At 35.7% G+C, this 18,115-nt stretch overlaps 1 protein-coding gene across 5 annotated transcripts in view; it reads right to left on the bottom strand.

The window, feature by feature from the left end:
• The window catches only part of RFX7 (regulatory factor X7), a 135,280-nt gene that overhangs the window by 6,485 nt on the left and 110,680 nt on the right, over positions 1–18,115 (bottom strand). For all 5 annotated transcript variants that reach the window (XM_047863141.1, XM_047863142.1, XM_047863143.1 and 2 more), the window contains 4 exons: positions 6,938–7,054; positions 5,596–5,680; positions 4,637–4,844; positions 1,371–1,666 (listed from right to left, as the gene is read on the bottom strand). In XM_047863141.1, coding sequence (XP_047719097.1) covers positions 1,371–1,666; positions 4,637–4,844; positions 5,596–5,680; positions 6,938–7,054 — 706 coding nt within the window. The remainder of the gene's footprint in view (positions 1–1,370; positions 1,667–4,636; positions 4,845–5,595; positions 5,681–6,937; positions 7,055–18,115) is intronic.

Below are 18,115 nucleotides of genomic sequence, written 5' to 3'. Positions count from 1 at the left end.
AATCTTGAAGAAACATGCAACTATAAAGGTATCTACCTTTGGGCCAAGAAAACGACTCACTCATGGGGGAACGGTGGGGGAACTGTCCTGTAAATGCATCTACCTTGGACATTAGTAATTAAATCACTGTGGATAAGGTCTCAGATAAAACTACTGCCTCTACAAATTTTCTCTATAGTGAATAGCATAAGAGTATGCTTACCAGGTATACCACGTTTTAATGACATGATAATGATGATGATAAGAAAAACAAATTTGATAAAATATCTCAACAATACCATCAATAATAACATAAAATACCACTTTGTTGTAGCATGATGTACTCTCATTTAAAAAAAATTTTTTTTAATGTTTATTTATTACTGAGAGACAGAGAAAGACAGAGCATGAGCATGGGAGGGGCAGAGAGAGGGGGAGACACAGAACCCGAAGCAGGCTCCAGGCTCTGAGCTGTCAGCACAGAGCCTGACATGGGGCTCGAATTCACAAACTGCAAGATCGTGACCTGGACCTGGACGCTTAACCGACTGAGCCACCCAGGCACCCCATGCACTCTCATTTTAAAAGCCCCTTTATCATAACCTCAGTTATGTGAGATAGAAGACTATAATCTCTATTTGCTAATAAGGAAACAGTCTCAGAATAGCTAAGGGAGACTTGTCCAAGGCCCTATGTCCAGCAAGCCATAGCTTATAAGTCTACATTAAAGTTTATCAATATGTATTACAACTTTGCTCCACTTGAATGTTAAAAAGAAGAAGAGTTTAAACCAAAAACCAAAAAAAGTTTGCAACTGATCATCTTGGCTTAGCTAGGGATGAACCAATTCTGAAAACGACTCCTCTTTAACATAAAGCTCTGACTGGTTATGTATGCATACTGTGCATGTCTTGAATCTCTGTATTTTCACTTATGTTCATTATATACCTTGCTTTGTAATCAACATCGTATACTGTGACTAAAAGACAAATGACTGAAGCTGAATATGTTTGTGCTCACAAAATCAATTTGTACTGAATCTATACCTATAATTGCCTCCTTCTTATGTACCATTTTTTTTTAAGTTTCTTTATTTTTTATTGACAGAGAGAGAGAGAGAGAGAGAGAGAGAGAGCGCGAGAGCATAGGGGAGGGGGAGAGAGAGAGGGAAAGAAAGAGAATCCCAAGATCCCAACCAGGCTTCACACTGTCAGTGTGGAGCCTGACACGGGGCTCGATCTAAGGAACTGAGAGATCATGACCTGAGCCAAAACCAAGAGTCAGATGCGTAACCAATTGAGCCACCTAGGCACGGCTCATGTGCCCCTTTTAATTAAACAAATGATCTCCCACCATCCCAGTGAGGTCAAACACTTATTTAATGATATTACCGGAATGGGACTAGGGACAGCTGCCACAACGATACCAATAGGCTGAGGAGAAAGGATTGCAGGATTTCCATTAGAAAGATTAGTCACTCCATTGGTTGTAGCGCCTTCTGGTTTTTTTGCTGAGGATTCTCCTGGCAAAGGGGACTGTAGTTTTTGTTCTTGCTGCTTCTTCTGAATTTTCCGTTGCAATTGCTGTTTAGCATCAATAGGAGAAGGCAAAGTCTTCACCTGAGGCTGAAAAGAATTACTCTCAGCTGTAGGTATAAAAGCAGACGGCTGGGTAATTCCTTTAATTCCTGAAAATAAACAGAAAAGAAAGCTAAAATAAATACTCTGTTTTACAGAAGGCAGTTACAACTCAATTTCTTTGAATATGTAGCCATCTACTGGACAAAGCAACCAAAACCAGCAAATTTTAACTCACAATCTCTTAATAAAACATAAGGGTTACACTTTCAGTTTGTAAGCATTTGTCAGTACTGTTTTCACTGACACCTTAAAATATGGTTCAAATGAGGTGACAGTTTCAATTAAATCAGCAATAACAAGATGAAGGTTTTGAAAAGAGTAGTAGCTATGACATAAATATGCAGAAGCTAAGATAAATAAATGCCAAGGGAGCAGGTTTCGCATTTTATCAGATGTCAGAAATTTCCTTCCACCTTCTCTAATTAGAAATTCATGCATTTTCATGATTTAAATATTCAGCCTACAAGGGGTATTCAATAAATATTTGCTGAAACCGTTCATATTTAGAAAAATGTGTACAGGGAAAACAAGTCTTTAATTCTACCAGAAATTTTACAAAAAGAGGGACTATTTTAACTGTTACTATACAATTATTCCAGTATGACATAGGAGAAATAAGCAGAGCTTCTGAATAAAACTGAGGTTAAGATATTTTGAAAAAGTGTCACTGAGAAAACTTTTTAAAGCAGTAGTAACAGCAACAGTGAGAAAAGACGAATGATAAACCAAGCAAGAGACACATTTTAAGTTAAGGACTGATGATGTGATACAGTTAATTTTTTAAAAAGCTCTTTTCATATTTAGGGTGTAGCATTACAATCATTAGAAACTAAGCTGTGGTTGGTAAAAACAGGAGAGCAAAGGGGAGGACCACGCCATCCTGCTGGTACACCTTGCCTTTCCTTTCCCCAGCCTAGTTTCTGCTTTTCATCAACAATTTGGGGAGGGGGAACAGGACGGAGAAAAAGAAGTGACTGTAAACTTTTTCCCACACGCTCACTCCTCAAAAATCCCTCATCTTTTGATCACCTTAGTGCCAATTTTTCCTCTTCAAATCCATCTCAGACTGTACTGCTCCCTCTTGGCCCCCAGCCTCAGCTCTGGCTTCTCAGCACCTGCACCCAAAAGCCTCTGCCAACGGCTCAAAGCTCAGATGTCTCCCTCCTGCCAGGGTTTCTGGACAGGAATGATTTCCAAGCAGCTGACTTACAAAAAGGACATTTGTAACACAACCTGTTCTTAATATGGAGACTATTTTTATAAAAAACCAAATTCACCTTCAAACGATTGAACATTAATCACTACCAAAGGTATGAAATTAATTAATTAAATTAAATTAATACCAAAGGTATTAAAAAATATGGCAGTGGCTGAGAACAAAATTTTAAGAGTCTAAAAATGCTCTGAGTAATGATATAATTAATTGCTAAAGTAACAACTTCCCAAGCTATTTTCACAAAGTGAAACATATTTATACATGAAATTTTTAGTATTTTTGCTTAAAAATACATCTTTCTTTACACTTCTGCTTTAAAAATTCATTCATCCATTCACCACTTCTCTCAGTCAGACTTTGTGAAAATAAGGAAGGAAGAAACGTTTCATGTTCCATGCTACCTACCAAGTCCTCAGCTTATTAAAGTACTTATCTGGGTATCAGTAGAAGCAGGAGAAAGAGAACACGGAAAGTTGAAGGGCCCATTATCTTTTAAAACCTCATTTTGCCCGAAGAAGACAGTATAGTAACATAGCCAACCTGGGCTGTGAGACCTGATAAATCAGAATTCAGATCCTGGTCCCACTACTTATCTGGCAATGGACAAAATTACTTAACCTTCTTAAACCTGTTTCCTGATCTGTAAAGTGGGAATGAATATCACATGCCTCCCAGGACTGCTGGAGGGAAGAAATGAGGTAACATATACAAGCTACCTAGCTAGGTAAGGCTACCCAAGCACTCTCCTGCTCATATGTAAGCGAACAGATTTAAGTCACAGTTTACAATCTAGACAGAGAGAATCATGACAAAGCTCCGGTAAGAGATTATTTTGAAGTGAGTCCTCAATTGACAATAAAATGAAAGGACAGAACAATTATACACCCCTCCCCCAAATATGTAAATCTTCTGATAAACATAAACTGGAAGGAAGACAATTGTTAAAACTATTAAAATTTTTAAAAAGTGAAGTTATTTAAGGAACTGTAATTCTGGTTGGGATGAATCTATTGTAGATTTAAAATTGTTTACACTTAACAATCAGAAGAATCATCTCTGGAAAACAAGTTTCACATTAATATATTTTTCGCAGAAATTATAATTTCCTAGAGTAATAACAACTTAGACTTTTCCTTAAGTTTATAAGGTATGACTGAAATGAGATATTTAAAAATTGCATCAAAACAGGTACTTTGTTACTAATTTAGGAAAGAGTCGTTTATTCCAATATGTCCTAAAACTGTCAAATGAAAAAATCCTTATTTAAACAAAAATACTCATTTGAATATATATTTTTAAAAAATCACTTTTGCTATATTGTAATAACGCTACTATCATTTTATAATTTATATATTTTATAAAATTTAATAATATTTTATAATAACCTAAGTATTAGTTTCTAAAGGAATCTAGCAAGTCACTTAAAACATTTAATCTTATCTAATATTTATTAATTTAGACACACATATACTTAAAAGTACATATTCTTTGAATTTTAAAATAGCAATAAAAATATTAATGGAATATCAACCGGGAAATCTTGAAAGTTTCATGTTTCAGCAGGGAAATGTACTATAGAAAAATAAACTATAGCTTTAAGCTTTAGAATGAAATGACTATAATTACTACTATTTTTGTTGGCTCAACAAATCCATCTGAACTTAGTGCTAAGTGAAGTGACAGTAAACTCATACAAACACTAAAAAGACAAAGAAGTCCTCTGGTGAAACTCTTCTTTTGCTATCAACTCTAAAATATAGTAATATCTGTCAGTTTTAGCTTATTAACGGTAATTTTGTACCTGGTGGTGCTGCTGCCATTACCGTTAGAGCTGCCATCGACTTAGTGCCTATATAATGACTTTTTATAAGGAAGCGGGCTAATTCCAAGACCGTGTCAAATGGCTGGCTTAACACTTTCTGGGCCCATTCACACACAAGACGGCAAGCAGAAGAGATAACTTCCTCATCAATATTTTGAAGCTGCCCAGAAGGTTCAGCTCCTTCCAACTAAATGAAGGAAAAAGGAAAAGTTAATATAAAAGAAAACTCAGAGAAATTAAACTGAAGCACATCGAAGACATGTATTCTTAATTAGAAGACGCAATCTATATCTGTCGGGTCAAAGTCATATAAAATGCCCTGCTGGCAGGCATATAAGAGCCTTGCAAAGAAGAGGCCTATCCCTATCCCCACCAGGCCACAGTTACCAGCAGCACTATGAATACAACATTTAAATGGTTGTTAAACATATATGAAGGCTAAGAGATATTGTGAATCTTTCTAAAAGCCTCTTCTGACATCAATAAAACAAACTATGCCACTAGCTATATATTTTGTCTTCTTTATACTTTTGGCCACCCCAAGTATTTTGTACACCAAGGTGGTATTAGATAAATATATAAGTAAATAAAAAAGGAAAAAAAAAGACATTCATACTATATATATATATATATATATATATATATATTATCCCACACCTTAATCTCTCCTCTTGACAATATACCTATTGTCAATATATATCATGGATGTACCTAGAAACCAGTTTAGATTTTTGTTACCCCTAATTTCATGAGCCATGTTGTCACAGTCAGATATTTTAACATTTTTCAGCCACTGTTAAATTTTTTGCCTTACATATTTTGTAAAAGGCATAGTTCCTGGTCCCTGGTTTTATCAAAAGGAGACTATACAGTATGCTTTTCAATGCTGAAAATAAGGCATGACTCTACTTAGTAAAAAGAAAAGGCAGAATTCTTACCCCATCTCCAGTTTTGTGAAAATCAAGATTGGGCAGTGTTGGCATGTGAACAAAGGCTTTTTTCCTTAGTCCACTGTAGCAATATGTAATAAACAGTTAAGGTCTAAAGCATTCTAAATTAAATGAACTGCTTATATAATTAGCATTTGAGAAGTAGCCATACATAAGAATACAATCAACATGAGATAACAACTACTTTCAGAGTTCTTTGGTAAGAGCAACCATAATATTATAAACTCAGGACACTTTTACTCTTTTCAAACTGAAATAGTCTGCAGAATGTTACTGTCTTAAATGAAACAAAATGATTTTCATCTGTTATAAATTTTATGAATAAATGTTCCTAATAGGCTGTGCCAACCACCAGCAACAAACAGGTCAGAAGGAAAGGAATATCCAGATGGAAACCTGGCACACCAGAGGGAAACTTTAGCCCAGGGCACTGGGACAAAAACAACTCTTAAAGAGTGTCACAAGGGCTTTAACCTTTTCAGTTCTTTTTCCACTGAAACACACAGGATTATCACCTGTAACATGCCAAAGACCCATCAAGACATTTTTGTTTGTACACAGGGAACAATGATGGGTCATGCAACAAGTGGCTAGAGAACACCTGGAGCAGTGCCCCTTCCCTCCCCTTTCCTCTCATCTCCACAGGAGTGAGCTTCTGTGCTTTGAAAAAGACCAAGGGCTAAGTAATGAGAAATAATGTTTTTCTAATACAGAGACCCTCTATTTTACAATCTTCTTCCAAGAGAAGGAAAGACTTTAATAAGTTCTTAATCTTCATTTCCTTCTGTTTGCTACTAAGCATTTCTCTGTCACAAGAGGGACATTTTGTATGCTCTGGCTTTAATTTTAATATGGCTTTAAATGGTTGGCTGAAAAATACTTTAAAGAGAATATAATCTTCCAGTACAAATTCCACAAGAATTTTTCTTGAATGTTGTACATTTTGCCAAGAAGATCCCTACGTTTCAAAATTACAGGAAGAAGACAGCTAACATCTTTCTCCACTTTTATTGATATGACTTACTACTGCTGCACTCTGGCATGTCTCAGTTAATTCTTATTATTGAAGAAAAGGAGATCAGACCAGTAAGAACACACGAGAATGACAGAACAAAATCCTAAAACCACTATTTGTTATTTCTCTGGCAGTTTGATATATAGCCAGGAAAATAATGTTTGCAATTATTCTACTAAGAGCTTTAGAGTTGTTTGTATCTGTTGACTTAAATTTATTTCTAAATATAGTTGCTAGTTGAACTACAACAGCAGATGTTCTGTAATAAGTGATTACTAAAGAGATCACTAAAAAAACCATTCTGGTAAAGGATATTTAGATTTGCCTCTTGTGCCCAGGCGACGTGCCTTCATGTTTGGAAAGACATTTTTCATGATCTTTCCAAAATCAGCAGCACTTAATGGATGGTAACCAAGATTGTCGCAATAGCTCCTGCAAAAGAAGGAGGTACCAATTTAGAGCAAAAAAATTCAGAATACATAGGACAGTGCTATTTCAATACAATTTGACTACTCTGACAAAATAAAAAACCACATCTTCAAGTCATTCACCACAATTTTCATTGATTGTTCTTTGGAGGCTAACTCAGGTTTAGTTAGCTTGTTTCATCCTCAGGGTATACAATACCACTGCTTTCAACAGCATACAAAAAACTTGTAGTAAGAGATACTGGTGGTACAAAGTTTTCCAATTACAATCCAACCCTGCACTCTGAAATGAGCATATCCAGCTCAGCCAGTAGGACTCGACATTTCCACATATGTATCAAGTTAATATATAGGGAGATAATTCCCAATATACACATTATGTAAGTCAGACATCAGAAACAAAACTATATGGCTTAAAAGAGAAACATGATATATTAGACCTAAAAGGGACTTTAGGGATCATCTATACCAACACTCTCATTTTACTGATAAGGGGAAAAAAAATGAAGGCACAGAGAAATTCCAAGGTCCAGTGTTCTCTCTTCACCCCTACCACTTTTATTATTGCCAGGAAAAAAGTACTTTGTAAGGCAGTAACTTCAAGTGGGAACAGGGAAACAAGCCAAGTCTTAACTACTACTGGAATCAGGTATTCTGTTTTTCTCTAGACCTGCCAGTCATAGGTACAAAGCCAATCCCTCCTCTACCAGTTCAGCAGCAGGTCAAGGACCACATCTTGTCCTGGCTACCAAAGCCTTCCTCATAACTGCTGGCCTGAGAGAACCATTACCTGAGAAACACCAAAGAGGAAGTCAGAGGAATTCCAAAGTAATCCCATCAAATTTCCCCACCTCACCCCTAATTTCAGCATGGACCAGAGCAGCTTCTTGATGAAGCCATGCAGCTAAGAGCCAAAAAGAGATTTATGAAGAAGAAACAAAGGAAAACAACTGGAAGGACTGTGAACAGGGTATAATGTTAACGGGGACTTCAGTTCTTGTAAACTGCTGAATACACTGGCAACATTCCTAAAGTGACCTGAATTTAAGAAGCCAAACTGGGAGAGATTTAATATGTTATATTTAACTTGAGACTACATGTTACACTCTGAGTGGTTCAGGGGTCAGGTTTAAGGTACAAAATGAAGAGGTGACTATTTTGGGGTGCTGACAATTTAAATGAACTGCATCAAATCATAACCATTCCAGTAGCAAGTTAAATCAGTTATTTTTATGGTTTAAATAAGCACGGAAAGAAAATGTAAATGAGGTTGGTTCTTTTGCACTTCAGGGACTTGACAACCTGAAAAGATTATTTTTCTTATTCTTCAAGTCTCAGCTAAAATGTTATTTCAAAAGTGTCTCTAACAACACTTATCTAAAGCAGCGCTCTCCTGTGACACCCTCACTATATTATCTAAGAGTGTGCTCTGTTTCTTTCCTTTCATGACTTATAATAATTATGTAACAGCTGATTTACTTATCGTTTTTCTCCTCCATTAGGCTATATGTGCAACCAGGGCAGTGACCATATCTATGTGGTTCACCACTGTATTGTCCGCATTAAGAAGATTTAAGAGGTCCCATTAAGTCTTAATATGACATTAAGTACATCACACTTAAAACAAAAAAACCTTAAAGAAACACATAAAAAGGCAATAAAGAAAACACTGCCCACTAGGGTCTTGTGATAGCATTGGCATATATATATATGCCTAAAAGAACTGACACCAGATAAAGAAAAGCAGGACAATGAGTCTAATAAGAGATGTAATATATCCACTCTATTCTCCCTCTGGGACTTAAGTTTTCATGTTTTTTTCATTATATTAGTATACCAAAATTTTTTGCTTTGGTGGAAGGGATCTGTGAAAGGTTGGCAAAGTTAAACATCAAGATGATCAATGCAAAATGTGCTTGTCAAATCCTGAGTGTAACTTTGGAATATGACCACCCCATTTCATGTTTTTTGATTCTTATTTATTCCATTAGAAGAGAGGAATTCCCCTTTAGGAAGATTGATTTTTTTTTTTTTACAATGACCTTATCTTTAGTATACTCTTTAGTGGATAAATAAGTACCTTGTAGACATAAACAGCTCAAATTATTCTTCCTGAATCAAATAGTAGATAATGTTAAGAATAAAACTACTTATGATTAAAAATTCTACAGTTGACATCTTATATGTCAAAGAGAACACAGAGAGCCCCCAGTTAAAAGCAACCATACTTGAAATAGGTCATAGATTTATTTAATTTTATGAAATCTCAGAACTGGCAATACATTCAGAAGTTGTATGGTTTAATTTCCTGCTGGATGTGAAAATGACCATGCTCATACATGATGGTTACATCAGTATGACAGTGTGAACACTTCCCCTGATAGAGACGGCTCTATACTGTGAGGTGGCCTATTCAATTTTAAGTGGTTCTAATTTTCAAAGAAAAAGAATTTCATTATTAGAGCCCATTCTCCATTGGGAAGACATATTCAATGATTTCACTTTAATCTGAGTAAATATTTTTAGGTTACCTATTCATAATTTTGAAACCAGCTATAGGTTATTCCAGCCCATGTGGAGATTTTGGTTAGTTTCCATCTAGTTTTCCTGGTTCATAATTTTAACTGCGGGTTGATCAGGCAAGATACGGTGTCAGTTAATATCTAACTCAGTGTCAGATTATATTTACCCAACACTTAAAACAATGGGAAGGAACAATGTTCTGTTCACAGGATAACTAATACCGTAATGCAATTCTTAAAATGAGATTTTTTTGGGGGGGGGTTGTTTTTGGTCTCACTTTTTTTAAAAATATGCTTTTCAATCTTTGAAATTAAGCCTAACATTCAGCATAATCATCAACACATCACTCAAAATCCTTGGTAGCGAGTCAATCTTCAATGTTTATTCATATCATTTATAAATTAACTATGTAAGTTACACAATGCTTAAAGGTACAAAAATATAAACTAGTCAAAAATACTAGTGGCAAAAATACAGCCTTAGGATAACTTAACATTACCTGGACATTTTGGAGTGATTTGTATGCATTACACTATTTAATTCTCTCAGTGACCTTGAGGCAGGGTATTTTTTCCCCCCCAGCAGAGTTGTTTTTATCGTCTTGTAAGACATAAAGTTTCAAAACCATTATATTATACAGGACTCCTGTTTTCTTATAGATGTAAAAGAAAATGGCCTTAGCATAATTTATATGAAAACATGTACACGTATTTCACTACATGTAAAATATATATACATTATTTATAGTACCAGAATTCAATAAATGTCAATTGATAAGGATGGTGATACAGGAGTCTAGTCTCTAAAATGCACTTAAGCTGTCTCACTGCAATAGCACATTACTACCTATAAAAAGTGTGATGCAAAAAAAAAGAAAAGTGTGATACACTACCAGGTAAAAAATCAAGGAAGACAGCATTAGATGTATAGAAAATGTTATAGAGCATAACTACTTTATTTCTAAGAAGATAGATTTACTTTGTGTAGCAAAAATTCTGACTGGCACATTCTCAGCTGTGAGCTACAATTTGTGGCATGTTAGTGTCTTCATGAATGATTTCAAGATCCACACTCTTTTATTTTTAATTTTTTTTAATGTTTATTTTTGAGAGAGAGAGAGCGTGCGCAAGTAGGGGAGGGGCAGAGACAGAGGGAGACACAGAATCTGCAGCAGGCTCCAGGCTCTCAGATGTCAGTATAGAGGCTGATGTAGGTCTCGAAGTCACAAACCATGGGATCATGACGAGCCAAAGTTGGATGCTAAACCAACTGAGCCACCCAGGTGCCCCTTGATTCATTCTTTTTTTTTTAAAACCTTTTGATCCCCTTCACCCATTTTTCCCATCCTCCTGAACCCCTCCCTGCCTTTGGCAATCACTAGTCAGTTCCCTGTACCAACTTTCTTTTATTTTTAAATTGTTAAGATTCCATATATAAGAGAGATGATACTGTATTTGTCTTTCTCTATCTTCACTTAGCATAATGCCCGCAAGCTCCATCCATATTGCCTGAACTGGCAAGATTTCACTTGTTTCTCTAGTGAATAATATTCTTGTGTGTGTATGTACCACAATCTCTTCATCCATTCATCCATCAAAGGACACTTAGGTTGTTTTCATATCTTGGCTATTGTAAATAGTGTTGTGATGAATATGGGGGAGCAGATATCCTTTTGAATTAGTGTTTTCATTTTTGGATAAGTACCTAGAACTGCTAGATCATATGGCAGTTCTATTTTTAACATTTTGAAGAATCTCCATATTATTTTCCATAGTAGCTGCACCAATTTACATTCCCACCAACAGTGCACTAAGAATTCTCTTTTCTTACTACCTCGCCAACACTTGCTATTTCTTGTCCTTTTGAGAACAGCAATTCTTACAGGTGTGAGGTGATACCTCATTATGGTTTTCATTTGCATTTCCCAAATGATTAATGATATTGAGCAACTTTTCATATAACTGTTGGCCACCTGTAGTCTTCTTTGGAAAAATGTCTGTTTAGATCTTCTACCCAGTTTTTAATCAGTTTGCCTTTTGCTATTGGGTTGTATGAATTCTAAATTTTGCATATTTTCCCCTTATGATAGATAGTTTATAAATATTTTCTCATATTCAGTAGGTTGCTCTTGTATTTTGTTGACTTTCCTTTGCTGTGAAGGAGGATTTTAATTTGATGTAGTCTCATTTGTATATTTTTCCTTTTATTGCTTTTACTTAAGGTGCTAGATTAAAAAAAAAAGATCAAAGCCAAGACCTATATTTTCTTCTAGAAGTTTCACGGTTTCAGGTCTTATGTTCAAGTCTCTAATTACTTTGAGTTGGTTTTTGGGTATGGTCTAAGATAGGAGTCCAGTTTCCATGCTTTGGCATGTGGCTGTCCAGTTTTCCCAACACCATTTATTGAAGAGACTGTCCTTATGCCATTGTATATTCTTGGCTTCCTCTGTCATAAATTAATTGACCATATATGTATGGGTTTATTTCTGAGCTCTCTACTCTGTTCCATGGATCCATTTTTCTGTTTTTATGCCAGTACCATAGTGTCTTGATTACTTGTTACTTTGTTAACAGAGTTTGAAATCAGGGAGTGTGATGTCTTCAGCTTTGTTCTTTCATCTCAAGATGATTTTGGCTATTTGGGGCCTTTTGTAGTTCCATACAAATTTTAGGATTCTTTATTCTATTTCTGTGAAAAATGCCATTGAAAATTTAATAGGGATTGCACTGACTATGTAGATTGCTCTGGGTAGTACAGACATTTTAACAATATTATTTCTTCCAATCCATGAGCATGGAATATCTTTTCATTTGTGTCTTCAATTTTTTCCTTATGTTTTGTATTTGAGGGTACACAGGTCTTTTATCTCTTTAGCAAAATTTATTCCTAGGAATTTACTCTTTCTGATGCAATTATGAATAGGATTGTTTTCTTAACTTCTTTCTGATAGTTCATTATTAGTGTCTAGAGACACAACAGATTTTTGTGTATTGATTTTGTAACCTGCAACATTACTGAATTCATTATTAGCTCTAACAGCTCCCTGACCCAGTCATTAGGGTTTTTGATATATAGTAACACATCATCTGCAAATGTCTTTTCCAAATTGGATGTTTTAAATTTGTTTTTCTTGCCTAATTGCTCTATGACTTTCGATACTATGTTGAAAAGTAGTGAGAGTAGGCATCCACATCTTGTTCCTGATCTTACAGGAAAAGCTTCCAGCAGTTCACTGTTGAGTGTGATGTTAGGTGTGGACTTGTCATATATGGCCTTTATTATGTTGAGATATATTCCCTCAACCCACTTTGTTGAGGGTTTTTATCATGGATATTGAATTCTGTCAAATGCTTATTCTGCATTTACTGAGTTAATCATAGGATTATCTTTCAATTTATTAATGTGGCCTATCACCTGTTGATTGAAGACAGTAAACCACTCTTGTATCCCTGAAATAAATTATTGACAGGTATGTACTTAACTGTCATCTTGTTGATTGTTTTCTGGCTGTTTTTGTAGTTCTTCTCTGTTCTTTTCTTCTTCCCTCACTCTCTTTGTGGTTTTATGGCTTTCTTTAGTGGTATGCTTATACTGCTTTCTCTTTATCATATGAGCATTTAGTATAGGTTTTTGCTTTGTGGTTACCAGAAGGCTTACATATAACAACTTATACCTACAATAGTCTAAGTTTATAACTTAAGTTTGATTGCATTTTATTTTTTTTTTAACGTTTATTTTTGAGACAGAGAGACAGAGCATGAACAGGGGAGGGTCAGAGAGAGGGAGACACAGAACCTGAAACAGGCTCCAGGCTCTGAGCTGTCAGCACAGAGCCCGACACGGGGCTTGAACTTACAGGCCATGAGATCATGCCCTGAGCCGAAGTTGGCCGCTTAACCGACTGAGCCACCCAGGCGCCCCTTGATCGCATTTTAAAGCTCCCTTCCACATTTTATATTTTTATGTTACATCTTTCTGTCTTATATACATCCTTTACTAATTATTATAATCAGTTATTTTTACTTTTGTCTTTGAAACTTCACTAGTGATTACTACCTTTTTACTATATATTTACTTTTGCAGTAAGAGTTACTCTTTCATACATTTTGTTATTAGTTTGTGTTTTTTCAGCTTAAAGAAGTCCCTTTAATACTTCTTTTAAGGCCAATTTAGTGGTGATAAAATCCTTTAGCTTTTATTTCTCTGGAAATCTCTTTATCTTTCCTTCAAGTCTCAAAGATAACTGTGCCAGGTAGAGTATTCTTGGTTGGAAATTTTTTTCTATCAGCACATTGAATATATCCTGCCACTCTCTTCTGGCCTGCAAATTTTCTTGTATATAACAAGTTGCTTTGTCTTGCTGCTTTAAAAATTCTGTCTTTAAACATTTTAATTATAATGTATCTTGGGTGGGTCTCTGAGTTCATTTTAATTTGAACTCTCTGGGCTTCATGGATCTGGGTATGTTTCCTCCTCATATTTGGAAGGTTTTCAGCCATTATTTCTTATTTGAAGAAATAAAAGCCGTGTCGCAGATCACTAGTCTTAGGGATCTTGAGACACAAGCCCTGTTGCTTTTCAAACTTAGATACTTTGGGAGCTCATCTCCCAAGTTTAAGTCTTAAAAGTTATGGTGCCCAATGTGGTGTTCAAATCCTTTGCTCTTCATGGAGGAATTCTGGGTTTTGAGTTCCCTCCTGATTATGGGTCACCTGAGAGTGGGGTTTATGGTGAGACTCTGTTCCAGGCCCTTTTATCTGCTTGGATGTGGTTTTCTTCTCATTTGTCCAATGTGTAGTCATCACTCAGCCAGTCTTTAGGTTTTTTTTAGAGGAAAACTGTTCATATGTAGCTGTAGAGTCAGTGCGCCTGTGGGACAAGGGGAGTTCAGGATCTTCCTACATCACCATCATGTACCATTTTCCTCAGTTATTTTTATTATACATACACATTTTAGCGATGAGGAACTTACATAGAGAGGTAAATCTGGAAAGAATTTAGTTATCCAGCTGATCTTACAGATGGGAAATATTGTTAATTAGTAACTACAAGCAAAGTGAATGCTTGGAAGGCAACCAAAATTATGTCATTGAATTTTTTTCTAACATTTATACAGAGAAGTATTTTTTTAACTTTTTTTTTAAAGTAATCTCTACACCGAACGTGGGTCTCAAACTCACAACCTGAAGATCAAGAGTTGCATGCTGTACTGACTGAGCCAGCCAGACATCCCCAAAGAGAAGAATTTATTAAAAATTACTGATTTTCTACTAAAAGCCCCTTTTCTTAACAAGATCCACACTATTGTTTTGGTGAGGCTTAACATTCATGTATTATAGACGGTAACAAAGGGTAGAGGAATTTAGAGAGGTCCCAGTTATATTGCTGGGTACAGTTATATTGCTTTAAAAGTATTAATCACACAATACATTTGCCAGGTAATCTGAAGACAAATGAGGTGAAAGTAATATGGCCAAATATCTAATTAGCTTGAGCCTTTGAAAAGTGGAACAGTTGTTGAAATTCTCTATTATGGTTAAGGTACAATTAGCTCCTGAGACTCTGGAGAGAAAACTCTTTGAAAGTACCTAAACTTGATCATAAACAGATTTAATTTTTCTTAGTGTTCCACATTCTGGGTAGAACACTATTACACAGCTAAGTCTGAGGCACAAGTGAAGTCTGCTGGACTCTCGCATTTGGCAAGGACACTTGGAGAACACTGGAGAAGTGCACAGTGCAATGGTTTGCTGTACCAGAGGACAGCAGAGCTGGAAAAGGACTGTGTACGTTTGTTAGGTTAGTTATGGTGTCTCTAATCTAAACCCTGGAGAGAATTTAGAGCTGTTAGTAGTACTATTAAGCCAAGTTTAGACTAAGATAAAATACCACTTGTTGAAATTCAGGTAACCTTATTTTTGTGGTAAATAACTACATAATGAACAATATATCTAAAAGATTACTTTGTTTGAAGTCAACAACGTTAATTTTAAGAAGAGTTAAATTATAATGTATATATAAAGCAAATAATCACGTATGACCTTATTACCCAGGTCTTCCCTTTCAACTTGCCTTTCCTTTTTATGGGCTTATTACCCATGATTTTAGATAATAATCCCAAGGGAAAAAAATGTGTGTCCTTAACTATTTAATCACAGTAAAAAAGGAAATATTTCTTTTATTATTTCTTAAGAAAGGCTTGATTTCTCACTGTTGCTTATGAAAGAGCCATTTAAAACAACTATTCTTTTGGTCAATTTGTATTGTATCTTTTTTTAAAAATAAAGACTATATATATAAAAAAATAACAAGTGTACATACATAAACATATACATATGCTGATAACATTCTGTATGCAGTGCTCCTGTGGTACCCTTATTTTTATTTTTCAATTGTCTCAGTTTTCAGTTCTTCTAACATAAAATGTTCAGATTATATGAATACAGATAGTAACTGCCTACAGTTTAAGAATGAACAAAAACACGGACGCATGCAGCACCTGGGTGGCTCACGCCAGTTAAGCATCCAACCCTTGATTTCAGCTCAGGTCATGATCTCACAGTTTGTGAAATCAAACCCCGCATCTGGCTCTACGCTGACAATGCAGAGCCTGCTTGGGATTCTGTTTCCCTCTCTCTCTTTCTCTCTGCCCTTCCCCTGCTCATGCACACATTCTCTCTCTCTCTCAAATAAATTTTTAAAAACAAACAAAACACTGAAGCAATGCTTTGACCCAATGAATTCCTGATTAACCATCTCTCTTCTCTAAATTTCCATCAAAATCCAATTTTACTATACTAATAGTTCTTCAATAGTTTCAAACATTTCTTAAAATCCTGTTAGTAAGAGGATAAATCTGGACAAAAACAAGGTTGTCTACATTAAAAAAACAACAACACACCAATAATCTCCAACATCATCTTGTACAATCATACCATTTTGTAGATGAGGAAACTAAGGAACAGAAAGGTAAAAATGATTTACAAGGGTAATTAATTATTGAGTGATTCTTTATATCACTGATGAGCCAAGCAGTTTTATATAATGAGTATTTAATACATAATGACTGGTGGCACTGCTAATTTTCAAAAGGCTCCTTCTTAAGACACCGATCAGTTCCCAAATTGATTTGCTACATAAAATCTCACACCAATAAACACATATAGATACTATACAGTATGGCATTCTTCTATAAACTATGTCAGCAGGAAATAAAAGAGATATATTTAACCTGCCTTTAATGAGAACAATGGACAAAGACAAATACATTCTCCACAAGAGCAGAGAGCCAATTGGCTAAAAACACATATAAAAATCCCCTCAACTTTAGTCATCAAGGAAATGCAAATGGAAACCCAAAGTGGGGGGGGGGGGGAATCCCTCATGTTCACACACAATAAAATGAACAAAGAAACGGTGGTATATATTCATAAATGGAATAGTGAACAGCTATTAGAATGAGGGAACCAAAACCATGTGAAACAAAATGCATGAATCTTAACAAACATGTTGAATAAAAAAGAACACGGATAATAAATTACTGTATAGGGGTGCCTGGGTGGCTCAGTTGGTTAAGCATCTGACTTCAGCCCAGGTCATGATCTAATGGTGTGTGAGTTCAAGCCCCGTATCGGGCTCTGTGCTGACAGCTCAGAGTCTGGAGCCTGCTTCAGATTCTGAGTCTCCCTCTCTCTCTGCTCCTCTCCCATTAGCACACTAATGTGTGCTAGTCAGTCTCTCTCTCTCTTTCAAAAATAAATAAACCTTAAAAAAATTATTGTATAATCTCGTTCATATAATATTAAAAAATAAACAAAGCTAATCTGTGGTGTCAGAAGCCAGGAGAGCAGTTACTCTTGGTAGGGCTAGGGTGGTGGTTCTGGGAAGAGAGTGATTAGGAGGGGACCCAGAGGGCTTTCTGGGATGATGGTGATGTCATGCTCAGTTTCTTGATCCGGATGCTCGCAGTATGAGTGTACTCACTTTGTGAAAATTTACCAAGTTGTACACTTAAAATCTGTACAATTTTTAGTGTGTATGCTATACCTCAATACAAGCTACAATAAATATTGTAAATAAGATGCTATGACAGAAATATATGTAAGGTGCCATGTGATCACAGAAAAGGGAGTCATTTAATTTAAATAATTAAGGGTACAATGGTATATGGAGAAAGTGGATTTAAATTGGGCCTTAGAAAAAAAGCAGATTTATCATATGAGTGGTAGGGTGGGATGGGGGTGAGGCAGATCTGTTTCACGTGGAGGACAAAATGTGAACAAAAAATGAAAAGAGCAGGCTGTGTTTTTAAAATCTCAAGAGGTACAAAATAGCTAAGGTGTAGGATAAATAATGGGAAAAAGGAAGAAGGGGGAAGAAAGGCTTATACAAAATAAGATTTGTAGCAGCTACGGCCAAAATGCTGGATTGTGGATGAGTCTGAATAATAACAATTGCTGCCATATAATGAGGGCTTACTATGTTCTGAGCATTGTGATAAACATTTTACAGATATAGTTTTAAGCCTTAATAAAAATAGTAT

The sequence above is a fragment of the Prionailurus viverrinus genome, chromosome B3, assembly GCF_022837055.1.
Source record: "Prionailurus viverrinus isolate Anna chromosome B3, UM_Priviv_1.0, whole genome shotgun sequence".
NCBI classification, from domain to species: domain Eukaryota; kingdom Metazoa; phylum Chordata; class Mammalia; order Carnivora; family Felidae; genus Prionailurus; species Prionailurus viverrinus.
Note: the sequence above shows the minus strand (reverse complement) of the source record. Positions and strands in the feature narration are given on the sequence as shown.